Source organism: Narcine bancroftii, chromosome 5 (assembly GCF_036971445.1).
Source record: "Narcine bancroftii isolate sNarBan1 chromosome 5, sNarBan1.hap1, whole genome shotgun sequence".
NCBI lineage: Eukaryota > Metazoa > Chordata > Chondrichthyes > Torpediniformes > Narcinidae > Narcine > Narcine bancroftii.
In genome coordinates this window covers 11,211,833-11,238,894 of record NC_091473.1, presented here as the reverse complement: position 1 = coordinate 11,238,894, position 27,062 = coordinate 11,211,833, and the positions used below count along the sequence as shown (strand labels likewise).

General features: G+C 41.1%; 1 protein-coding gene across 4 annotated transcripts in view; it reads right to left on the bottom strand.

Moving 5' to 3' along the window:
- Nucleotides 1-26,492, bottom strand: part of LOC138763110 (protein disulfide isomerase CRELD1) — a 69,015-nt gene extending 42,523 nt beyond the window's left edge. Inside the window, exons 1-3 of one of the 4 annotated variants that reach the window (XM_069936769.1) lie at nucleotides 26,353-26,492; nucleotides 23,422-23,616; nucleotides 17,922-18,004 (exon numbers count right to left, since the gene is read on the bottom strand). In XM_069936769.1, the coding sequence (XP_069792870.1) occupies nucleotides 17,922-18,004; nucleotides 23,422-23,577 (239 nt within the window). In that variant the 5' untranslated portion in view covers nucleotides 23,578-23,616; nucleotides 26,353-26,492. Of the gene's footprint in view, nucleotides 1-17,921; nucleotides 18,005-22,881; nucleotides 22,957-23,421; nucleotides 23,617-26,229; nucleotides 26,330-26,352 lie in introns of those variants that run through there. The other 3 variants (XM_069936766.1, XM_069936767.1, XM_069936768.1) reach the window with 3 other exon arrangements.
- Between the last annotated feature and the right edge of the window lie 570 nt (nucleotides 26,493-27,062).

Below are 27,062 nucleotides of genomic sequence, written 5' to 3'. Positions count from 1 at the left end.
GGTAGATGCTATTAAATAAAGGCAAGCACACACAAAGGTAGTCAACTCAAGACTGGTATATTGCAGACATACAAAAACCTTTCATTCCCTGCCTGTTAATGAGTTCGTTAGTGAACAGTTGCTGGACAACAGCTATGAGCCATTAGCATCCTGTGCCTTTAGGCAGGTGCTTCATCTGATTCACTCACTGTACTTTGGCACCCAGCACTGCTAGCCCATGATGTGTCAGGTAAGTCTGTGAACTGACGGTGGTGGTTCGCAATAACGTGCTGTGCGCCCACTACATAACAATATTATCCGCTGATCTTCTATTTTTAATAAAACCTGTTTGGTGCATATTAATCAATTTAGGTAAACATTTAGGTAATCTATTAGCTATTAGTTCGGACAAAATTTTATAATAGTATTCAACAGTGAAATTTGTCTATATGAAGATGGAAGCAAAGGGTCCTTCCCTTTTTTTGGAACAACTGTTATTAACATAGTTTTAAACGACTCAGGGAAGTCCCAAAGATCTTCCATTTGATCTAACAACTACATAAATATCAGAATTAATAACTCTTAAAATTCTTTATAAAACTCTGGAGAGGAACCATCCTCCCCAAGAGCCTTATTATTTGGTAAAGACATCAATACATCATATAATTCTGTAACTATAAATGGATTTGTTCATTTTGTCTTCTATGTTTAATTGTGGTAAAGTAATTTTGGACAAATATTCGTCTATTTTATCCCCAACTTTCAAAGATTTTGATCTGTACAATTTATTATAAATTTTTTTAAACACATCATTAATACCTTGTGTTTTCTAAGTAAGATGTCTCGAATCTTATTCTACAGCACACATGCCAAATTTGGCCCGCGATATAATTATATTTGGCCCGCAAGATCATATAAAAAATGTATTAGAGGTGGCCCACTGGCCACCGCGCCAGTATAGCGCATGCACAGTAACCGCTGTGTCCCAGGGTGAGAGAGAGAGAGAAAAATCCTGGTCCTGGTGGTGGGTGGTTTTATAAACACGCTGTCGTGTCCCCCCCGCCCACCACCCCACCACAGTGTGGCCTGGCCGATGTCAGGGGAAGCCAAGGCCGCTTCCCAGCGCCCGGAACCCCAGTGGCACAACGTTTCTTGGAGCTGCAGATGGAGTTGGGACGCCGGAGGGAAGATTGGGGCTCCCCGCCGGGCGATGGGGGCGCCGGCCACCCTGTGCCTTCCTACTGGACCAGCGGCGGGTGCCCGGAGTACACGTGGAGAGTGAGGCTGGTCGGGCAGGTAGGGTGGAAGCCCCCGCCAATCTCGGGAGTGGCGTGGGATGGATCGGGATTAGCCGCGCTCACCTGCTCCTCCACCGCTGACTGGGATCCCAGCGCGGTCCTGAGCGCAGAGACTGCCCTGGAAAGGTCCTGGGACACCGGCACAGAAAGAAAAGGGGGTCCGGGAGAAACTCAGCAGGTCAAGGGGGGTCCGGGAGAAACTCAGCAGGTCAAAGGGGGATCCGGGAGAAACTCAGCAGGTCAAAGGGGGATCCGGGAGAAACTCAGCAGGTCAAAGGGGGATCCGGGAGAAACTCAGCAGGTCAAAGGGGGATCCGGGAGAAACTCAGGAGGTCAAAGGGGGTCCGAGAGAAACTCAGCAGGTCAAGGGGGAGGGGTCCAGGAGAAACTCAGAAGGTCAATGGGAGGGGGTCCGGGAGAAACTCAGCAGGTCAAGGGGGGTCCGGGAGAAACTCAGCAGGTCAAGGGGGGTCCGGGAGAAACTCAGCAGGTCAAGGGGGGTCCGGGAGAAACTCAGGTCAAGGGGGGTCCGGGAGAAACTCAGCAGGTCAAGGCGGGTCCGGGAGAAACTCAGCAGGTCAAGGGGGGTCCGGGAGAAACTCAGCAGGTCAAGGGGGGTCCGGGAGAAACTCAGCAGGTCAAGGGGGGTCCGGGAGAAACTCAGCAGGTCAAGGGGGCCCGGGAGAAACTCAGCAGGTCAAGGGGGGTCCAGCAGAAGGTCAAGGGGGGTCCGGCAGAAACTCAGGGGGGGCCTGACCTCGCCAGGACCGTTGCCCACTCCCCCTCCCTGCCGCAGGCCGACCCGCGACTCACAGTGACGGGGCCGCTGATCCGCCGAGGTGCCGCCCTGCAGCGAGAGCCGATGCCCCCGCACTGTCGTTGTCCAACCCGATCGCCCCCAAACCCCGCCCTCCCGCACACAGGCTTGAGTAAGGATTATGAACTTTAATCTCAGGATAAAACGATCTTCCAATAGTTTCATGTCACAGTGATAAATATATTCCTGGTTAAAAATGGTCCTGCACCTGGATACAAGCTCATTAGGCATAAAACTTGAAGTGTGTAAATCAAAGGATATCTGTACCAATGGAAAAAGGGCATGGCAAATAACCCTGCTACCACAATCAGTCACCCATTTGATTGTTTCAGGAATCATGTTATTCTCCCACATTCTCAATAGCCCTCAGATTTTACTATTCGACAGCACACTAGCAACATTTGACAAATCCTCTATAGAGAAAAATTATTTATTAAATATTTTATTTCTCATTTGTTAATGCTTCTGGAAAGAGTTTATCAAAAAATATTATTAAACATTTATTTTAATAAGAAAAAGTTTAACATTACATATGTTGAAAGAAGAGAAAACATGCAGATGTTGTTGAAAATTTTCAATAAATATTTAGTTCAGCCCTCGACTTAGTCCAAGTTTTTAATTTTGGCCATCCGTGAATTTGAGTTTGACACCCCTGTTCTACAGCTACTCGATAATTGTTCAGTCTTCAATTGTCATGTTAAAACTTTTTCTCCCAATTTGTAATATTTTTGTCGGGTTCATAATATCCCTCTCTACTCTATATGGTTGTATTGTATTAAGCTTCAATTTCTTTAAATCCAATATTTTCCTTTGTTCATCATTCCCTCGATTTTGCAATTCTTTTCCCATCTTTATTATTTCATTTTCCAAAGAATTAACTTCAGACATGTATTCTTTGTTAACCTTAGCCGTATAACTTGTTATTTGTCCTCTTAAATAAGCCTTCAAAGAATCCCATACCACTAACTTATTAGTAATAGAATGTTCATTCAGGTCCATAAAAAGTTTTATCTGATAAAAGCCTTATAAATTCACAAAAATCTTTCCTTTTCACCAATGCTGCATTAAAAGGATGAATGGTCAGACAATATCCTTGCTTGATATTCAATACTATGAACTCTTGTCTGGAGTTGAGATGCAATTAAAAACATATCTATATGGGAATATGTCTTATGCTTGTAAGAATAAAATGAATAATCTCTAGAATCAGGATGCATCTTCCTCCAACTATCAATTGGTAAACTTTTATTTATTAATATCGCCACTCCTTTAGTTTTAGAATTAAATGAAGAAGAGAATACTCCTCCTACCCAATTTCTCTTTGATTTCATATGTTCTATTTCCGTTAAATGAAATGGATAAAAGCCACATCTACTTGAATTTTTTTCATATAATTCAATAACCTTTTTCTCCTTATCGGATTCTGAATTCCATTAATATTAATTCTAACAAATTACAATTTCCCTGCCATTAGAGATCAAAATTAAAACCTATATCCATCCAGCGTCCCCCTCCATCTCCCCATCCAACTCAACCCTCCCTATATATCTCACATCTATCAACAATCCAGGCTAAGAACTGAAAAATAAGAAAGGAAGAAAAAAGATGAAGAAAAGCCCCAGAAGGCGTGAAGTTAAAGCGTCTCTATTACCCTGATCTGCACAGGATGCAAAACTAGTCGCATTAGTGCCCATGATGGTGTAGTGGTCAGCATCACATTCCCTACCAAGTCACTTGAAACATCATAACATTGCTTATCAATAGACCTTTTAATCTGTTAATCTTATCCAGTATACAAGTACACAATCCTTTATCCGGGAAAGAGTGTTCCAAATTTCAGATTTTTCTGGATTTCAGAGAGCCAGATTTAAAGCCACCCAAATTGTGCTGCCATCTCCCCGCACCCTCGCCGGCCCGACTCGCGCGGCCGGCCCCTCACCCGCCCGACTCGCGCTGCCGGCCTCTCTCCCCACCTGCCAGATTTTGGAGCTTTCTGGATTTTAGATGTCCATATAAAGGATTGTGTACCTGTATTAGATCACGCACAGTATAGGTTAAACCTTCCTCTCCTTTTAAACTCTCTCGAAACTCAATGTATTTAATGAATTCAAGTAACCACAATCATCTGCTGATCTTTAACAGGCAATGAATTGGTATATACTTTTGCTTCATTAGCGTCAGTAAAAAAATCTTTCTCCCTCCTGGGATAAATACTTTCAAAACAGCTGAAAACAAAAGCATAGCCTTTTTCCACAATACATCTTTAACTGGATTAAACTCCTTTCTCTTTTTCAACAAATCAAAACTTATATCTGGATAAAAGAAAATCTTATTTCCATTATAAATCAAAGGTGATTGTCTTTCTTTAGCTTGTTTCACTGCCAGCTTCAATATCTTCTCTCTTACTTCATATCGAAGGAATCTGACAAGTATTGGACGGGACCTTTGGTCAGGCTGAGGTTTAGGTCTCCAAGTCACCTTGAAATGTGGTCTGACCCAAAGATTCCGGTATTCATTGTTGCAGAAATTTTTTCAAGCCTTGAGCCTCATCCCCTTAAGATATTATTCCGTATACTGAAATTTTCCAAAACGTTTATTTTTTTGCATCAACTGATCATGCTTGGAGGAGTCACGTGATGGAGTAGTGGCCGGTCGGGGAACTCCAGCCCTCTCCAGAAAAGTAAAAAAAAGACAGTGAAAAAACAAAGGCACAAACATAAAAACAAAAATAAAGTGAAAGTAAAGGTGTGGAGAAAATGGCAATGAAGAAAGAAAAGCCCAAAAGCAACGGGAAGGAGAGAAGAAAGGACATCGAAAGAAAAAGGTGAAGGCCTTACCTGTCCGAGGAGGCCCGCCGCGGAGAGAGAAGCCCGCTCCCTAAGGTCAGTTGAAGCCCCGAACTCAGGACAACAAAAATGGCTCACGGAGCCAAACAAAAGTGCGCAAGACAAAAATAACACTGACGGGAGGGGGGACCAGCTGAGGAGTCGATCTCCACAGCTGAAATTGACAACCACAACAAAGCAGCAAGAGGAAAACACAGAAAATAACGAGAACAAGAAAGAAGAGAGTAAAAAGAAATCAAAGAAACAACAGATGACCAACCCAGAGGAAGAAGAACAGCAGCAAGACACTTCTAGTAAAAATAAGACCAAAAATACTCAACAAAATAAAACAAACAAACCAACAAGAAAACCAGAAGAGACAGAGGTAAAGGACACAGATCCTGGAGTGGACTCAGAAGAAGAGGAAGAACACAGAGAAATGGAAGATGAAGGGAAGGGCAAGTACATGGATATTTTTTTTTAAAGAATATATGGGATCAGTAAAAGAATGGTAATCACAAGAATTCAGTGAAATAAAAAGAGTAAAAAGTACAGAAGAAAAAATGAATAGATTAGAGATGATCATGTCAGATATAGGAAAAAGAGTGGACAAGGTGGAAGAACGAGAAACAGCCGTAGAAATGGAAGTAGATGACTTAAAAAAGAAATTAGAAGAATCTGATAAAAAAGTTAAAGAGACACAAGAGCTGTTAGCTCAGAAGATAGATATAATGGAAAATTATAATAAAAGAAACAATATAAAGATAGTGGGCCTTAAGGAAGATGAAGAAGGCAAGAATATGAGAGAATTTATAAAAGATTGGATCCCCAGGATCCTAGGAAGACCAGAACTACAGGAAGAAATGGAAATAGAAAGGGCACACAGAACATTAACCCCTAAACCACAACCACAACAAAAATCAAGATCCATTCTAGTAAAATTCTTAAGATATACAACAAGAGAAAATATATTGGAGAAAGCAATGAGGAAAATAAGAGAAGACAAAAAAAACCACTGGAATACAAAGGTCAAAAATTTTTTTTCTATCCAGATACAAGTTTTGAACTCCTGAAGAAGAGGAAGGAGTTTAATGCAGCAAAAACGATCCTATGGAAAAAAGGATATAAATTTATGCTAAAGTATCCAGTGGTATTTAAAATAGTTATTCCAGGGCAGCAAAACAGACTATTCTTGGATCCGGAGGAAGCAAGAAAATTTGCAGAACAACTACAAAACAGACAGAGAGAGGAAGATATGTAACGAGAACAAAAATGACCACAAACTATATGTATGTGTGTATGTAGGTGTATGTATATATAGATATATATATATATATATATATATATATATATATAAAAAAAATAGAATATAGGTAAGAACTAAGAAGGGAAAGAAAGGGAAGAAAGGAAGTATGGGGGGAATTAAGAGAGTGACCTTTGTTGTATATGAAAATTAAAATCTTTTCTGGGGGGGCTGGGTGGGGAAGAGTTAAGGTCACTGCGAAATCAGTTGACGCTTGCGAGTGAATTCGCAAATCCAAATGGAGAGGGGAGATGTGGTTGCCCGACAAGGGACAAAGGACAACTCAGGAAGGTGAGGGGATAGTGGGGTTAAAGGAATTTTAGATAGGGGAATAAGGGAAATGTTTTCTTATAAAGTGTTATAAAAAAAAAAGCAGAAATGGATAAGAAGGAAAGGCGATGATGAGGAAACGGAAAGGAAAGATAAACAAAGTATGAAATGGCTATGTTGAACTATATGACTTTAAATATTAATGGAATATATAACAAAATCAAAAGGAATAAACTGCTAAATTTACTGAAAAAAGAAAAAATTGATATAGCATTCGTACAAGAAACATACTTAACTGAAGTGGAACACAAGAAATTAAAGAGAGATTGGATAGGACATGTAACAGCAGCGTCATATAATTCAAAAGCTAGAGGAGTAGCTATATTAATCAGTAAAAATGTACCAATCAAAATAGAAGAGGAAATAATAGATCCAGCAGGGAGATATGTAATGATAAAATGTCAGATATATTCAGAATTTTGGAATTTACTCAATGTATATTCACCTAACGAAGAAGATCAAAAATTTATGCAAGATATTTTTTTTTGAAGATAGCAGACACGCAAGGGAACATACTAATAGGAGGGGATTTCAACCTTAATTTGGATTCAAACATGGATAAAACTGGGAAAAAAATTAACAGAAAGAACAAAGTAACCAAATTTATAATTAAATCGATGCAAGAAATGCAACTTTTGGATATATGGAGGAAACAACACCCAAAGGAAAAGGAATATTCATATTATTTGGGTAGACATAAAACATACTCAAGAATAGACCTATTCCTGTTATCAGCTCACATGCAAGACAGAGTTAGGAAAACAGAATATAAAGCTAGACTATTATCGGACCACTCACCCCTGATATTGACAATAGAGTTAGAGGTCATCCCACCAAGAATGTATTGATGGAGATTAAACTCCATGCTACTTAAAAGGCAGGATTTTAGAGAATTCATTGAACGACAAATTAAAATGTACTTTGAAATAAATAGGGAATCAGTGAAAGATAAGTTTATACTATGGGACGCAATGAAAGTGTTCATCAGAGGGCAAATAATAAGTTGTGTAACTAAGATGAAGAAGGACTACAATCAGGAAACAGAGCAGTTGGAAAGGGAAATAGCAAATATAGAAAAAGAATTAGCAACTAAAGAAGAGAATTGGCAGATAAAAAAATAAAATATGAAACACTACAAACATATAAGGTGGAGAAGAACATAATGAAGACAAAACAGAAATATTATGAACTAGGAGAAAAAACGCACAAAATTCTAGCGTGGCAGCTTAAGACTGAACAAACTAAGAGAATGGTATTGGCATTAAGGAAAAAAGACAGGCAAATCACAAATAATCCAACGGAGATTAATGAAAACTTCAGAGAATTCTACGAACAATTATATCAAACTGAAAACGAAGGGAAAGAAGACAAAATAGATGAATTTTTAACTAAAATTGAACTACCGAAATTACAAACAGAGGAACAAAATAAATTAACAGAACCATTTGAAATAGAAAAAATACAAGAGATAATAAAAACACTACTGAATAACACCAGGAGAGGATGGATTCCCAATAGAATTCTATAAAACATTTAAAGACTTATTAATTCCTCCCCTTCTGGAAGTAATCAACCAGATTGATAAAATGCAAAGCTTACCAGATTCATGCAAAACAGCAATAATTACAGTAATACCAAAGACAGGGAAAGATCCACTCGCACCAGCGTCATATAGACCAATATCTTTACTTAACACAGATTATAAGATAATAGCTAAACTATTAGCAAACAGATTAGCCGACTATGTACCAAAAATAGTAAATCTAGACCAAAATGGATTTATTAAAAAAAGACGAACAACAGACAATATCTGTAAATTTATTAACTTAATTCATGCAGTAGAAGGAAATAAAGCTCCAACAGTAGTGGTTGCTTTAGACGCAGAGAAGGCCTTTGACAGAGTAGAATGGAATTATTTATTCAAAGTACAACAAAAATTCAGCTTATCAGAGAAATATATTAATTGGATTAAAGCATTATATAAGGGGCCATTGGCGAAAATGACAGTAAATGGATATATATCAAAACAATTTAACCTAAGCAGATCAATAAGGCAGGGATGCCCACTATCTCCCTTATTGTTCGCATTAGCCATAGAACCACTAGCAGAACTGATAAGAACAGAAAATAAAATAAAAGGGATAAAAATAAAAGACAAGGAATATAAAATCAGTTTATGTGCAGATGACATTATAGTATACTTAGCAGAATCAGAAACATCAATAAAGGAATTACAAAGGAAATTGAAGGAATATGGAGAAGTGTCGGGGTACAAGATTAACACAAATAAAAGTGAAGCAATGCCGATGAATAATGCGGATTTCTCAAAATTTAAGAAGGAATCACCATTCAGATGGCAAATGCAAGCAATGCGATACCTAGGTATACAAATAAATAAAAACCTCGGCCATCTATATAAACTCAATTATTATCCACTAATGAAAAAATTACAAGACGACTTAGAGCATTGAAAAGACTTACCACTAACACTGATAGGAAGGATAAACTGTATTAAAATGAACATTTTTCCAAGGATACAATACCTATTTCAGGCATTGCCAATACAACTGACAGAGAAATTCTTCAAGGAGTTAAAGAAAATAATAAGGAAATTTTTATGGAAAGGGGGGAAACCGAGGATAGCAGTAGGTAAATTAACAGAATGCTATAAACAAGGAGGCTTACAACTACCAAACTTTAAAAATTATTATAGAGCTGCACAATTAAGATACCTATCAGATTTTTATCAAACAAGGGAAAAGCCAGATTGGACTAGATTAGAACTAGATAAAATAGGGGAGAAGATACCTGAACATATATTATATAAATGGGATGAAAAATTGGTACAACGTAGGAATTCTCCAGTATTACATCATCTGCTCAACATTTGGAAGAAGATTCATGTAGAAAGGAATAAAACAAATTACCAACTACCAAAACTAATACTGACGCAAAATCAGCTAATCCCTTTCCTTTAGAGAATGGGAGAAAAAAGGATCAAAAGAATAGAAAATTGTTTTTCAGGAAATAAATTATTATCTTTTGAACAAATGAAGGATAAATATAACTCACGATACAGTGTTGGCATACTACCAACTGAAATCCTACTTGAAGGACAAATTGGGAAGCAGTCTGAGGTTACCAGAGGGAAGTAATTTTGAATATATGATTACAGACACAATGATGATCAAAAAATTTGTAACAAACATGTATATTAAACTACAAGAAAAGGAGAATGAGGAAACAAATGGTAAAAGTAAACAAAAATGGGAACAAGATCTAAACATAAAGATAAAGAATGAAACATGGGAGAAGTTATGCTCAGGAACTATGAGAAATACAATTAACACGAGGTTACGTATGATACAATATAACTGGATACACAGGCTATACATTACACCTCAAAAGTTAAATAAATGGGACCCAAGAGTATCTGACAGATGTTTTCGCTGTAAAAAGGAAATGGGAACAACAATTCATGCAATTTGGACATGTGAGAAAGTGAAAAAATTTTGGGAAGATCTAAACCAGATATTAAATAAAATCACTAAAAGCAATATACCAAAAAACCCAGAGATCTTCTTCCTAAGTAACATTAAAAAAACAAAGAATTTGAACTCGATTTGGATGATGCACAAAAAAGATTTGTTATGATAGCCCTAGCTGTAGCCAAAAAATGTATTATGTCAGCCTGGAAATTAGAAGATAACTTGAGAATACAACAATGGTATATAAAAATGAATAAATGTATTCCATTAGAAAAAATAACCTATAATTTAAGAAATAACATTACAATATTTGAACAAATATGGGAGCCATAAATGAAACATAATAGAGAAAACCTACCGTGGACATCTTACCACCTAAATTGACAGAAGGAGGAGAGAATGAAAAGAACTGACTCAGTGGAATTTCTTGTTTATTTTTATTGAGTGACAACATTGTTTGACGAGTTTAATGTATCTTATATTCTGAACTTTAAATAAATAGGAGGGGAGGTATGGAGGGAGGGAGGGGAGGAGGGAAGGGGGGGGAGAAAACGACACTGTATATATTTAAGAAGGAAAATGTATGCATCTTGATCAATATGGTTTATAGTGTGAAAAATAAAAAATTTAAAAAACTGATAATGCTTAGCAGCCGACCTTGCTTGTGCTTTCTTCATTTTGAATTTCGAAATCATTCCCTTTAATTTTTCCATCCATTATTTCAAATCTAGTGTCCACCTGTTGCACTAATCTTTCCATCTTATCACCATTCTTCCTTACTTCATCGGTTGACACTTCCACGGATTGTCAAAAAAAATCTAATATTTGCTTTAATTCATCAGAATAAAAAGAATCTTCTGCACCTTTTTTTTTTTTAACTTTTTTCTTGATTGTAGGTTGTTCTTCTTCTTTCCTTTGCTTTTCCTGGACTTGAGAGTGTCTGGAATTTTTTTAAAAAATTTCCTCTTTTTTTGTGCTCTGCAGCAGTGTCCAAGGTCTACCTGGCTTCTGGCCTCCCTTCTTTTGATACTACCTTTTGGACAGCTCCAGGATCCTTTCTTAAGGTAGGCCTCTCTTCCTTTTCTTGCTCAGTTTCTTGTACAACAGTAAGGTCTTTATCCTTCTTTAATGGCATTGTTGATATCTTCTATGTATCTTCAGATAATTCTCTCTTTTATTTTCTGTAACTTTTAAAGCTTTTTTTGACACTTTTTTTCCAACTCTTTCGAGGAGAGCAGGAATTATCAGTCTAACCCCACGTCATCACATGGCATGCCCCCCCCAACACTTCCCTTTTTAATGAAAGTTGGTAGTCTTGGTTGGAATCGATAGCAAATCTGGTAGGCCAGATACAAGACAAAATCTGCACTTCAGATCAAGATGTTACTGCACACTCTGGGTTTGATGGAGGTCAAGGACAGATTAGGTTAAATCTGAAGTGTATTCTGCAAATTGCAGGTGTGGAAGTCCCCAGAAGCTGAACAATGAAGACAGCTAGCAGTTCACTACAGATCCACTGACTAATCAAGCCCAATTGTTTCAAACTTGGATTTTAAGATCGACCACATTCTGTTATCTCAAATTCATTGTGAATAATTTTCCAAGAATCATTGCTTCCTTCATCGTTCAATTTTTTTTAACTTGTAGATTGGCATGGGGCTATGAACCAAAGTGAAGAGGCAGAGGAAGAGGAAGGTGGTGCACCAATTGGTAGGAAGTTTGTGTGGAAGGACAGGCAGATAGGGAAAAATTGCAGACATGGAAATGAGTTGCAATGCCACAGGGGCACAGAGACAAAACTATTAACAAGTACATGGCTAAAGATTTTGTATTTAAATGCACGCAGTTTAAGAAATAAAGTGGATGATTTTGTAGTACAGTACAGCTACAAATTGGCAGGTATGATGTTGTGGCCATCAGAGTCATGTGTGAAGGATGGCTGTCCATTGGGAATTGAATGTCGAAGGATACACAGTGTATTGAAAGGATAAACAAGTAAGTCGAGATGGTGGCATGGCTCTATTTGTAAGGAACAACATCATTAGAAAGAGGTGAAGATATGAAATCACTGTGGGTTAAGTTAAGAAATGACAAGGGTAAGACACTTACCTCTGAACAGTAGCTGGGATGTGGACAACAAATTATCACAGCAAATTGAAAAGGAATGTCACAAGGGCAATGTTATGATAGTTGTAGATTTTAACATGCAAGCAGATTGGGAAAACCAGGTTGTGACTGGATTTCAAGAGAGAATTTGTAGAATGTCTACAAGATGGCTTCTAGAACAGTTTGTGGCTGAGCCAACTAGGAAAAATGATAACTGTGGCTGACAAGAGAAGTCAAAGCCACAGTAAAGGCTAAAGAAAGAGCATACAAGAAAGCAAAAATTAGAAGACAGAGGACTGGGAAGCTTTAAAAGCATACAAGAAGGCAATTAAGGAGGCCATTAAGAAGGAAAAGATTAACTGTAAAAGGAAGCTAACAAATACCATATTTTACAAACCAGGTAACCTCCCCCTGGCGCATTATACGCATGTGCACGCTATACAAGAATATTTTTACATGTTAAAAGAATGTGCACAATTAATAGCAGGCATGGGAAATTCAAACCAACAATTTATAGCAAGGATGGGAATATAATAGTGGTGTTGACAGAACATGCACAATTTATAGCGGCTGTGGGAAATTTGATCTTGAAAATATCTCTGTACAAAATGCCATGGTATTCCTATAAACAGAACATTCTGATGGACTTAAAAGGGATTGAAATTGGATACATTTCAAATTGCTTTTATTCGTTTGGCCTTAGCTGTAGCAAGAAAATGTATAGCAGTAACATGGATTATGTAGAGACAAGCATTCAAAGATGGCATAATGAATTGAAATCATGTATCTAGAAAAAATAACCTATAGTTTATATAATAATTATTCTTTTTTTACTAAAATGTGGGATTCATATTTAAAATGTATGGGTCTTAGTATATGTTAATTAACTTACATCAATTATTTTTTTATATATGTAATATTGAGGCACTTTTTATTTATGTAAAAGGCTCCATAATTATGTAGAAGTAGGGGTAGTTTGGGTTTTTTTAGGGGTGTGGAAGGATGAGGGATGAGTTGTTTATTAATTTACTAATTTATGATTTTGTATTTTACTAGTGTATTTTTGTAACTTTTATGTATTTTTAAAAAATTATAAATAAAGTTAAAAAAACCCAGGACATTCTGGCTTGGGCTCTTTACCTTATCAATGTTAATTGCCCAGACTTTTCCCTGAGAGATTAATCAAATGCCTCTGATTTGAGACATTAGAATCAAAATCCTGCTCAACTGTGAAGCCTGTCTTCGATCTATTTAATCGATTCCTCTCCAAAGCTTGTTAATGTGTTGAGCAGGATATCATCTATATAATGGGTGATTGACACCTCTGGGGGAAGTTGATTGGGTGTTAATTGAGGGAGATTAACTGTGCTTTGTATGTGCTGTGCATATATGTGCTTTGTCTCATGTTTCATTTAAATGAAAATTGATTGTCAGTCAGAATTTAGAATACTACACCCACATGTTATATGCTTGTGTGCGTTATACAAAAATATTTTACACAATATAATTATCTGCATTATATGGGTGAAAAGACGGTACTATCAAATAGGATACTATTAGTTTTTTTTTTAAAAAAAAGTATATTAAGAGTAAAGGCAAGAGAAGCTATAGGGCAATAGAAAATGGGAGACAGGAGATAGCAGTGGAACTGAATGAGTATTTTACACAAGCGCATCGGATGTCCCCCAAAGTTCCTCAACATGATTATCCAACTGCATGAAAACCAACAAGGTCGGGTCAGATACAGCAATGAGCTTCTCTGAACCCTTCTCCATTAACAATGGCGTGAAGCAAGGCTGTGTTCTCGCACCAACCCTCTTTTCAATCTTCTTCAGCATGATGCTGAACCAAGCCATGAAAGACCTCAACAATGAAGACGCTGTTTACATTCGGTACCGCACGGATGGCAGTCTCTTCAATCTGAGGCGCCTGCAAGCTCACACCAAGACACAAGAGAAACTTGTCCGTGAACTACTCTTTGCAGACGATGCCGCTTTAGTTGCCCATTCAGAGCCAGCTCTTCAGCGCTTGACGTCCTGCTTTGCGGAAACTGCCAAAATGTTTGGCCTGGAAGTTAGCCTGAAGAAAACTGAGGTCCTCCATCAGCCAGCTCCCCACCATGACTACCAGCCCCCCCACATCTCCATCGGGCACACAAAACTCAAAACGGTCAACCAGTTTACCTATCTCGGCTGCACCATTTCATCAAATGCAAGGATCGACAATGAGATAGACAACAGACTCGCCAAGGCAAATAGCGCCTTTGGAAGACTACACAAAAGAGTCTGGAAAAACAACCAACTGAAAAACCTCACAAAGATAAGCGTATACAGAGCCGTTGTCATACCCACACTCCTGTTCGGCTCCGAATCATGGGTCCTCTACCGGCATCACCTACGGCTCCTAGAACGCTTCCACCAGCGTTGTCTCCGCTCCATCCTCAACATCCATTGGAGCGCTTTCATCCCTAACGTCGAAGTACTCGAGATGGCAGAGGTCGACAGCATCGAGTCCACGCTGCTGAAGATCCAGCTGTGCTGGATGGGTCACGTCTCCAGAATGGAGGACCATCGCCTTCCCAAGATCGTGTTATATGGCGAGCTCTCCACTGGCCACCGTGACAGAGGTGCACCAAAGAAAAGGTACAAGGACTGCCTAAAGAAATCTCTTGGTGCCTGCCACATTGACCACCGCCAGTGGGCTGATAACGCCTCAAACCGTGCATCTTGGCGCCTCACAGTTTTGCGGGCAGCAACCTCCTTTGAAGAAGACCGCAGAGCCCACCTCACTGACAAAAGACAAAGGAGGAAAAACCCAACACCCAACCCCAACCAACCAATTTTCCCCTGCAGCCGCTGCAACCGTGTCTGCCTGTCCCGCATCGGACTTGTCAGCCACAAACGAGCCTGCAGCTGACGTGGACTTTTACCCCCTCCATAAATCTTCGTCCGCGAAGCCAAGCCAAAGAAGAAAAGAAGACAGTATCAGTATACCGGATTTTCAAGGGTGCCAGGGATGAGAGGAGAGTGCAGTCACGATCTCCAGAGAGAAGGTGCTTTGGAAGCTGATAGGTCTAAAGGTAGATAAGTCTGCAGGACCGATGGCATACACTTTTGGGTTCTAAAAGAAGTAGCTATGAGAGCTTGTGGAGGCACGAGTTATGATTGTTCAAGAATTAATAGATTTCGGCATGGTTCCAGAGGACACGAAAGTTGCAAAGGTCACCACCATTTAAAAAGGGAGGGAGGCAGCAGGAAGGAAATTATAGACCTGTTAGCCTAACATCAATGGTTGTTAGAGTCGATTGTCAAGGATAAGGAGGTGCATGACAGGAGATACCAAAGTCAGCATAGCTTCCTCAAGAGAAAATCTTACCCAACAAACCTCCTGCAATTTTTTGAAGAGACCACAAGCAGGCTCGACAAAGGACGTGCAATGGATGTCATTTATTTGGATTTTATAAAGGTGCACAAGGTGCCGCACAGAAGGCTGCTTCACAAAAATGAAGCCTGTGGAATTACAGGAAAGATACCAGCATGGGTACCGCATCAGCTGATAGGCAGGATGTTTAGGGATGTAGAGGGATCCTATTCTGGTTGACTACCAGTTACCAATGGGGTACCGCTTTTTACATTGTATGCTAATGATTAGGATTACAGAATAAATGGTTTTGTTTCCAAGTTTGCAGACAATACAAAGATAGGTGTAGGGCCAGGTAGTTGGGAGGAAACTGCAAAGGTAGCAAAGATTAGGAGAATGGGCAGAGAAGTGGCAAATGAAATAAAAGGTTGGAAAATGCACAATGCACTTTGGTAGAAGGAATAAAAGGGCAGACTAGAAAGATCATATTTGGATGGGGGAGAAAATATGGAGTTTGGAAGTGTCACAGAGCATGGGAGTCCTTGTACAGGTTGAGTCGGCGGAGAAGAAGGCAAATGCAATGTTGGCATTCATAGCTATAGGAATAGGATACCAGAGAAGTGATGTGATGTTGATGGTTTCTAAGGTACCGGTGAGGTCTCACTTGGAGTAGGAGGTACAGTTTTTGTGCTAGTATTGGAGAGGTTTCAGAGATTTACAAGAATGATTCCTGGAATGAAAGGATTAGCATATGAGGAACATTTGACAGCTCTTTGACTGTGCTCCATGGAGCTCAGAGGAATAAGGGGAACCTCAAAGCCATTTTGAAAGGCTGGACAGAGTAGACATTCCAATCTGGTTTGCCGTGGTAGGGGAGTCATGGACAAGTGGGCACAATTGGATTGAAGGGGGCCCATTTTAAACAGAGACGTGGAGGTATTTCTTTAACTGAAAAATGGTGGCTGTGGAGGCCAGGTCGGTGGGTGTACTGAAGACAGAGATTGATAACTATTTGAATAGTCAAGGTATCAAAGTTTATGGGGAAAAGGCAGGGATGTGGGGTCAAGTGGGAGATTGGATCCCAATATTTTCAACATGTAAAAATATTCTTGTATAGCGTGCACACGCGTATAATGCGCCAGGGGGAGGTTACCTGGTTTGTAAAATATGGTATTTGTTAGCTTCCTTTTACAGTTCATGATGGAATGGCAGAGGGGTCTCAATGGGCTGAATTGCGCCCATTTCTTACGGTCTCGCATCACCTCACTAATAGGTACAGCCCTTAATTTATTCAATAAACAATGAATCACCATTGGAGCCCCTTGATGGCAGGGCAACAAAATTTGAGATGACCAGCTATAAAATTCTTTATTACATCAATAGAACCTAAAATTAAGCAAATTCATGCAGCCATTACAAAACTGATAGTGCAGATCAATCACCATGCACACGCATACACAGTTTTTTTTCTATGGTCAAGTCAGAGCACAATTTTAAATAGTTCATGGATGTTAGGCCACAAATGATGGCAGTAAAGATACAACTTCCATTACAACACAAAAACTACCAAGAAAATCTCGTAATTTATCCAAGATTAAATCAATATGATCTACCAATATAACGAGCTCCCATTTCATTTAGTGTGAATATCACTTTGTGGGCTAGTACAGGCTGCAATCAGTCACAGCTTAGGAGAGACTGGGTGGCGTCAGCTAGTTCAGGCTGTAGCCAAGTTCACTGCTTTGTAGAGAAAGGACAAAAGGTCCTTTTTCCAGGAATACAGGTGGTAAGAAATTCCTGTGCTGAAGACAGCACTTATTGAACAACGGCCATCTCATCGAATACAGAGCACGAATGACTGCGTGATAACAGAGAATTTGGCTGGTTGTCCCTGTCAGGGGAATTATTGACCAAAAGAAAGATCACTTTGACTCATACCTGGATTTTGGAAGCATCTTGAAAGTCACGCATTTCGTTTCGCCTACGCAAGGAAACGGAAAGTTGTGATAATTGTTCGTACAAAAGAATTTTTCTCTGGGAGAAACTCAACGAGGATTTGTGAGTTTTCAGCAGTTCGGTCACTCAGTCTCTCCCATCTGTGCATCAGTTTAAAAGTCTGAGTTTCGACAATGGATTTCTAAGAGTGAACTTTGGAATGACTTTCCAGATTGTGCCTAACCTGTAATGGTTTGGGTATCCCCCACACACACATGTACATTCACACATAGTTGGGTTTGATTTGATCCATATGATTATTATTAATAGTAGTTATTAATAAATATAATGTTTTAAAAGAAAAAAACTGCCTTGGTGAATTTCCATTGCTCCAGCACTGACAACTCTGCCACCACTGTTCACTCATTAGGTATCCAAAGAAAACTATGTGAATAAGTGACTGTTAACTTTGACTTTTACCTGATTTCATACTTGGCCAAATTTTTCTTTTCCCAGTCACTGTTCCCTCCACCAAAATTTTTGTTTGCAGTTTTTTCCATTCCCTGCAAAAACAAAAACTTTACTTACAATGTATTCGCCTTGCATCCATTTTCACTGGAACCAAACATACAAAAAAAAAATACCCAAGGGGCTGCAAATCTCAAATAGAAAAAGAAAATGCATGAAATAAGTAGTGAGACAGCTCATTGGCAGAAAACAGAGTTAGCACCTCTACTTCTTCCAAAGCCTGAGGAAATTTGCCATCTCACCTGGCTCCTTTAACAACTTCAACAGATGTATCATTGAAAGTATCCTCTCAGGGTGCCGGAAATTGACCCCCACCCAAGATTGCAAGAAGCTGTAGAGCGTTGTGAATGTAGCTCAGGCCATTACACATAATTCACCCTCCGTCAACAACTGCTGCCTTGGAAAAGAAGCAAACATTGCATCACCTCTTCCCCACCCCCCCCCCCCCCCCCATTTCTGTCAGAATGAGGATTCACGAGAATGTGATTATTCACAAGAAGATTCAAGGTCAGTTTCTTTCCCACCGTAATCAGACTTCTGAATGAACTCCAAAAAATAAAGTTATCTGCCTTTGCCCTGTACTATCTAATCTCTCCCTGTGATTCTGCATGTTTGTGCGGTGTCTTATATTAGACATCTAAATGTTCTGATCACAAAAGCTCACTGCATCTTGGTACAGGCGACAATAGACTTAGAACAGAGAGTAATGTTTCAGGTTGATCAGAACTGAAAAAAAATAAAGAAAGGAACTATGGGAGAAGGAATACAAGGTCTGTAATAAAATGGAAGAATGTGCACATTGTAGTGATGCCGACTGGAAGACTGCAGAAAAGGCTAATGAATAACAAATATTATCTCTGGAAGACAAAGAGTGGATTGTCCCTGCAGACCCATCATGTCTGCGTGCTCCTGCCCCACCTTGACTCTGTTTTGTTTACCCCCCCTTCCAGTCCAGTCCCTCGTCTATATCCGGGACACTTCACATACCCTCCATCATTTCAACAACTTCCAGTTCACTGAACTCGACTGCCTCATGGATATCCAATCCCGTATACACCTCCATCCCCCATATATTCAAAGCCCTTTATTTCTTTCTGGACAATATAACCAACCAATCCCCCTCCACCACCACCCTCCTCCAGCTGGCAGAACTTGTCCTCACCCTCAATAATTTCTCCTTTGACTCATCCCACATTCTCCAGGTTAAAGGGATAGCCATGATACCCACATTGGCCTCAGCTAAGTCTTGCCTTTTTGCTGGCTACGTGGAACAATCCATGCTACAAGCTACACAGGAAAGGCCCCCTAACTCTTTCTCTGCTACAACAAGGACTACTTTGGTGCTGTCTATGTAGCCATGATGAGCTCGATGACTTCATCCATATTGTTACATTTCCTATGGTTGCACAGAAAAGTGCTACAAGGGCAGCAAGGTTAGCACTGTGGTTAGCGCAAAGCCTTTACAGCCCCAGCAATTGGGACCGGGGTTTGAATCCCACTCTATTTGTAAGGAGCTTGTATGTTCTCCCTGTGTCTACGTGGGTTTCCTCCCACTGTTTGAAATGTAGTGGGGGTGTAGGTCAATTGGGTGCAAATTCAGCGGCATGGACTCATGGACCGAAATGACCTGTTACCGTGCTAGATATCTAAATTTAAATTTTTTTAAAATCTAAATTTAAAATTTAAAACAAGAGCACATGGGTGAAGATAGAAAAATGAACTGCAGAGCAATGGGGAGAAAGCCCTCTTTGAAATGCTGAAAGGGAAAAGTGAAAGTATTGCAAAGAAGTTGTCAGAAATGACACAGGATTATAATTCAGTATGGTGACTGGCAAGATGGAAGGAAGAGACAATGAGATCAAAAGTATGCAAAACAACAAGGTTGAGAGGCCCATTAATAATGGGAGGTTGGAAACTGTGACAAAGGGAAAAAATACTGGTGACATCCTCAGAACAGATGCTTTTCATGTGGATTCCAGAGATGAGGGGGGGTTAGCGTAGACAGGGAAATATAGAGTCACCTGGGAATGTATTTTCTGGAATTTCAAATAAGTCAGTTTTTTTTTTTAGAAACATACAAAATTATGCAAGGACAAGGGAAGATAGAAGCAGGAAAGTTGTTTCTACTGGTATGTGAGACTAAAACCAGGGGTATGGTCTCAAAATTCAGGGGAGTTAAGATAGAGAAGAGGAACCACTACTCCCAGAAGAGTGAATCTGTGGAATTTTCTTCCCAAGCAGTACAGGCTGCCTCAATAAATACACTTAAGACGCATAGATTTTTGCATCTTACGGGAATTATTTGGAAAAGGCGTCTAGGTGAGGAAAAGTCCGTGATCAGATCAGCCATTAACTTTTTGAATGTGGCCAAGTCCTAGTCCTATTTTTTAAATGTACATTCTTGCATCATGTTTGCTGCAAGCGCTTTAAACAATTTCAAATTCTCTCCAGAAGATGCATTTGGGCCTCAAGTTAATTAAGATCAAGTTGGAATTCTAGTTACTGAATTTGGCAAGGAAGAATTATAAACATCTTGTACAGTAACTGCTGCTACAAATCTCAAGCGAAATCTAGTGAAAGCACAAAGCTGTAGAAACTCAGCAGGTCAAACAGTGTCCTTTATAGAGCAAAGGCAAAAATACAGAACTGACATTTTGGGGTATGGAAAAATGTCAGCAGGTGCCCAAACAGGAGGGGGGGGGGGGGGGGGAGTGTGGTAGGGGAGAGAAGGGCAAGCAAGGGGAGTAGGGTGGCTTAGCTCATAGAGAGGAAAGGTGGGGGCAGAGAGCTGGGAAGGGGGGTGGGGGGAAAATGAGGAGAGCAGGTTAGCAGAAACCAGAAAAGTTGATGCTAATGTATTTGGCTGGATAGTGGCCAGACAGAAAATCAGGTGCTGTTCCAATTGGTCTTGATGGGATAGAATAGTACATAAGGGCATGAACAGACATGTGAGTATGGGAGTGTGACACAGAACTCAAATGGTTGGCCACTGCAAGGTCTGTCACTGGTGTGGATGGAGCAAAGGTGCTCAGCTAAGTGATCTGTCACTAGTGCGAGCGGAGTGAAGCGCCTTCCTTGTGGCCTTCTCCACATCGGAGAGACTGGGATTGCTTCACTGAGCACTTTCACTCTGTCTGCACCAGTGAAAGAGACCACCCAGTAGCCAACCATTTCCATATTCACATTTCTGTCTATGACTTAATGTACTATCCCACCAGGACCACCTGTAGATTGGATGAACACCTGATTTTCCAACTGGGCACTCTCCAGCCAGAGGGCATTAACCGACTTTTTCAGTTTCTGCTAAACTGTTCTCCTCTTCCCCCCCACCCTTCCAGCTCTCCCCCCCTTCCCTCTCCATTCACCTAGCCATCCCTCCTTCCCTTGCTTGCTGCAGTCCCCTCCCTCCCTTCTCCACCCATTACCTCCTGCCTTTGTGACCACGTCTTTCCCCTTACTTTTTTTGTTCAGATGCCTGCTGATATTTTCTCACATCTTAAGCCCAAAATGTTGGTTATGTATTTTTACTTTTGCTACATAAAGAATACTTTGACCTGCTAAGTTTCTCCAGCTTTGTGGTTTTACTTCAACCACAGTGTCTACAGATTTGTGTGTTTTATTTCAAGTGAAATCTACTTGTTTAAAAACAAAAATGCAGTTTCTTTCACTTCTATTTCAAAGTCAAAGTCCAGATTTATTGTCAGAGTACATACAGACATCACATACACAGTGAGATTATTTTTCCTGCGGCCCAGGCAGAATTTCTACTTATTGGTAACTGTCAACTACATTCAAGAAAAAAAAGATACAAATATAAGAGGGAAATTTAAACAACGTTCAATACAGACAAAAAATATTCAGTAATAAATAATGTGCAAAGTAAGAATCCTTAAACAAGTTTGATTGAGTTAGTTGTTGAGGAGTCTGATGTTGAAGGAGTAGATGTTCCTGAACCTGGCGGTGCGAGTCTTGTGGCACCTACACCTCTTTCCTGATGGCAGCAGCGAGAACAGAGCACGTTCTGAGTGGTACAAATCCTTGATGATTACTGCTGCTCTCTATCAGCAGCAGGTCCATGTAAATGTTCTCAGTGGTGGGGAGAGCTTTGCCTGTAATATAGTGGGATGTGTCCAGTAACTTTTGAAGGGCTTTCTGGTTAGAGGCCAGACCATTATGCAGAAAGTCACCATACTTTCCATGACACATCTGTAGAAGTTTGCCGAGGTTTCCGATATCACAAACAAACCTCTATTTCCTCAGGAATTTGCAGAGGTGCTGATGTCTTCATAATGACATCAGTACGTTGGGTGCAAGAAAGGTCCTCCAAGATGATGACACTCAAGAACTTAAATTTGCTCACCCTCTCCACCTCTTATCCCAATGATCACTGGATCATCCACCTCTGGTCCTCCCTTCCTGAAGTCTGCAATCAGCTCCTTGATTTGGTGATATTGAGTGAAAGGCTGCTATTAGTTTTCAATCGCCCATTTTTAAACAGCCCACTACCATGGTGTCATCAGCAAATTTGTAGACGTCACTATTGTCGTACAGAGCCACACAGTCAAAGGTTAAAAGTGAATAGAGCACTGGGCTAAGTACGCAGTCCTGTGGTCCTCCGGTACTGATGGAGATTGTGGAGGAGATCTTCTGGCCAAATCCCACCAAAGTGTGTTGAAAACAAAGAACCAAATTCCAATCATGAACTTGTGCTAAGTACCAGTGAATAATTATTATGGCTCACTTCAGTCTGACATTTGAATTTCTCATCACTGGAGCAACATAAAGACAGGAGGGAAACATTAGAGCAAAAAGCATTACAACCTTCTTTATTTAAATCCAATTTTAAAAAGTGGATTAAAGTAAATAACCCACTGAATATTGCTTCCATTCTACAGTGAAGAAAGACACTTACAATTCACTTAATACCTGCCCAAAGGTCTCTTAACATTTTGTGTCCACAATGCCTCAGAATCATGGGTTGAGTAATCTGTAGAGAAAAAGAGACATGGGAGCAAGAGACACTGCAACTAGCTGACTGGACCACCACATCAGCCAGAAGCTTGATGCTACAATAACAACACAAACACTATTTTAAAATTCACATCTTTGTTCACCCCTTGCATGGTCTCACTCACTCGTCTGTCTGTAATCTTCCTTTTCCAACTCTGGTGTCCACAACATTTTCAAATAATCACCCCAGCAATGGCAGTCATGGTTAAACCCAAAACTCTGCCATTTTTTTTCCCTAAACTTGTCATTCTCCTTTATGACACTTCTTGACATCCATCATTTTGATGTCTTCAGTCATCCACCCCAACATCTCATTAAGTAGATCAGTGACAGTGTTTTCTTTGATTACATCCCTTACTCATATTGTTTTAGGTATATTAATGGTGCTTCTACGTGACTGTTATTCCCTCATGACCAAGCAATTTGAGTTTCGTAAACCTACCTTTTTGAAGTTCTCAGCAATCTGTCGGCAAATCTGACAGGAATTCTGATCTATGGCAGCAGACTCCAAAAGTAGTAGATGAATGACAGAGCACAGGAGAAGCCAATGGACAGGGGAGAATAACAGCCTGTGACTCAGAAGCCAAGAGATCTTCATAATGAATTGGAAAGTATCCCTTTTTCCTGGAGAACAGAACTGTATAGAAAAATAATGTATCATTATGTAACAGATAAAAACACTCCCCATTTCATATTTAAAAAATAACAGCTCAAGGATCAACTTTCACTTTTCTTGTATGTCACTAAAAAAAAACACCATTGCAGTGACATGGTTGGTGAAGCAGTTAGCGCAACGTCAGCGATCGAGATTCTTCCTGTGCTGTCTGGAAGAAATTTGTACGTTCTTCCCATATATGTGTGGGCTCCGGTTTCCTCCCACTGGGTTGGTAGGTCAATTGGATGTAAATTTGGTGGCACAGACTTGTGGGCTGAAATGGCCTGTTAACATGCTATATGTCTAAATTTTAATAAAAATATAATCTAATACATTTTGAAAAATCAAATATAATAATTTGTCCAAAATGTTACTGATTACATCAGTAATACAGGGCATTAAAGGAATGACTTTTATGCACTGGATTAAGCATAAAAAAAGTATGACAGCTCCTGGAAATGGCTGATATTTTTATGTTTTTTAGATAGACTTTGCGTGATTTTACGGATCAAAAGAATATCTGATATCTCGGCATTGGCCATTCACACATGGATGACCAAAACTCCAGATCTCAGTTTCTTTATGAAAGCTTAGATAGCATACTAGAATTGCGGTTAGTACAGAGGTGGGACTTGCAACATTACTAAGGCCAAGTGCTATTCATTAGCCTGTTATTCATGGAATGCCTGCTGTTCAGGCATTCTGGGAAACTGACAAGGGTACTAGGAGGTAAAATGGCACCCTTATTCCCATTTCGAGCTTTTTACACAGCATGGATTCTGGGAAAAGGGTATACTTTCCTGGAACTCAGCGGCTGTGTAAAAAACATTTGAGAACAATCCTCTAATACTTGTGCTACAGATGGACCTGATTGATGGCCAGAAAACAACATTAATATTTTCAATAAATATTAGGGCAATACACATGCAGATAGGTTATGGAATCACATGTGCATATACAATTACCTTGCCTTTCCAAAGCATTTTCATAATTTACAAGACAAAAGGAAGGCACAAAGGACAAAAAATGTCTCAAAATTTATCTGAAGAGTAAATAAAACCACTAGCAGTGCCATATTGTTGATTTCAACAGATTTCATGAATAAACCTCTTAAATCATTGGGCCTCAATTATTTGTGTGGATGCACCAAAACACAACCCACTACATTATCTAAATAAGATCACTCATCCTTTATAATTAGAGGCAAAAGTTGGCACTCCTTCTCAACAAGCAGGTCTTCACCATGAGGATTAAGGTAGCTTGTTACTACCCTCTCAAGGCAGCAATGCCCACATTCAGAGAACACTTCACTGCGTAAATAAATTTGTTTAAACAAAACTGAGCACAAAATAATTACTATAACGTAATAACCGTTAAATTGTGCAAAAAAAAACCCCAAATCAAGCTGTACTTTGTAGAAAAAACAAAGTTCTTTGCAATAATTTGCAGAACATAAATTCCCAACCCACCAGCACCACACCCCCCCCCCCATCACAACTGCCTAGTCGTTTAATGTTGTCCAAATTAACACACAACACACTCACAAACACACAAAGCAATGGAGTAAGCACTAAAACTCCAGTGACAGAAACCTTGATTGAACAAGGATAAGCTGTCCCAACCTGAAACTTTGACTGAACACTACTATCTGGCCAGTGGTGTTCCAAAAGAGGGGGGGGGGAGAAGAAGAGGGGGGGGGGAGAAGAAGAGGGGGGGGGGGAGAAGAAGAGGGGGGGGGAGAAGAAGAGGGGGGGGGGGAGAAGAAGAGGGGGGGGGGAGAAGAAGAGGGGGGGGAGAAGAAGAGGGGGGGGAGAAGAAGGGGGGGGGAGAAGAGGGGGGGGAGAAGAGAGGGGGGGAGAAGAAGAGGGGGGGAGGAGAAGAGGGGGGGGAGGAGAAGAGGGGGGGAGGAGAAGAGGGGGGGAGGAGAAGAGGGGGGGGAGAAGAAGAGGGGGGGGGGAGAAGAAGAGGGGGGGGGGAGAAGAAGAGGGGGGGGGGAGAAGAAGAGGGGGGGGAGAAGAAGAGGGGGGGGAGAAGAAGAGGGGGGGGAGAAGAAGAGGGGGGGGGAGAAGAAGAGGGGGGGGGAGAAGAAGAGGGGGGAGAAGAAGAGGGGGGGAGAAGAGGGGAGAAGAAGAGGGGAGAAGAAGAGGGGAGAAGAGGGGGAGAAGAGGGGGGAGAAGAGGGGGGAGAAGAGGGGGGAGAAGAGGGGGGAGAAGAGGGGGGGAGAAGAGGGGGGGGAAGAGGGGGGGAAGAGGGGGGGAAGAGGGGGGGAAGAGGGGGAGAAGAGGGGGGAGAAGAGGGGGGGGGAGAGGGGGGGGGAGAAGGGGGGGGGAGAAGAGGGGGGGAGAAGAGGGGGGGGAGAAGAGGGGGGGAGAAGAGGGGGGGAGAAGAGGGGGGGGAGAAGAGGGGGGGGAGAAGAGGGGGGGGAGAAGAGGGGGGGGAGAAGAGGGGGGGGAGGAGGGGGGGAGGAGGGGGGGGAGAAGAGGGGGGGGAGGAGGGGGGGAGGAGGGGGGGGAGAAGAGGGGGGGGAGAAAAGTGGGGGGGGAGAAGTGGGGGGGGGAAGGGTGCCACCAGCTCGTCTCCGACGGCCATACTCACCTGGAAGCCGGTGGCTTGGGGTGGGGGGGGGGGAGGGGAGACTCTGGGCGTCGGCGCGGGGCAGGAACGAGCAGCGCGCGCACACACTGAGGACCGGCCCGCCGGCTGCGCCCCCTCACTCACCGCACGCCCGACGTTTCGCTCAAATAAACTATCATTCGTATTTAGTTTTTTAAATAAGCAAGTTGCCAACGATCCACCCTGCTCCAACCCTTATAACCCGCAGTCTGATTGGTGCGAAGCGCCCTTCTGGCACCGCCCTCTTCATAGGCAACGTATCACACCCCGCTGCACTGTTGGATGCAGCGCCCCGCCCCCTGCAGCGTGCCCGCGCATCCCGCCGGGGGCGCGCCTCAGCAGGTCAGTCACTGCATTGGGTGAGAAAGGAGGTGGATGAAATGGTTATTTTAAATACTGTCCAAGGATCAGAAGGCCATGAATGTCTTCATGGGATGGTGGCTGGACCCCCTGTGTTGGTTTAGTGCTGGGAAAAGCTGAAAGTGATCAGTGTAAACCTTACTCTCATGGTTGGAAATAGCTCAACACCCCCCCAACAAAACACTCAGTATTTCTGGCACATCTGTGGAACAAGGAACAAAGTCTCCTGTTCACGGCCCTTTACCTGCTACTTTGCTTTCAACAAATGCTTCCTGACCTCTCAAGTAATTCCATCCTTCACTCTTTTTATTTCAGATTTCCAGCATTGCAGATATTTTAGCCCCATGATGCATGATGCCAGTATGTCCAGCTTTCTCTTCATCATTGCACGAAACTGGTGCCTTACGAAATGATTTTCGTAAGGCAGAAGCAAAAACTTTGGGAAACAATGTCGA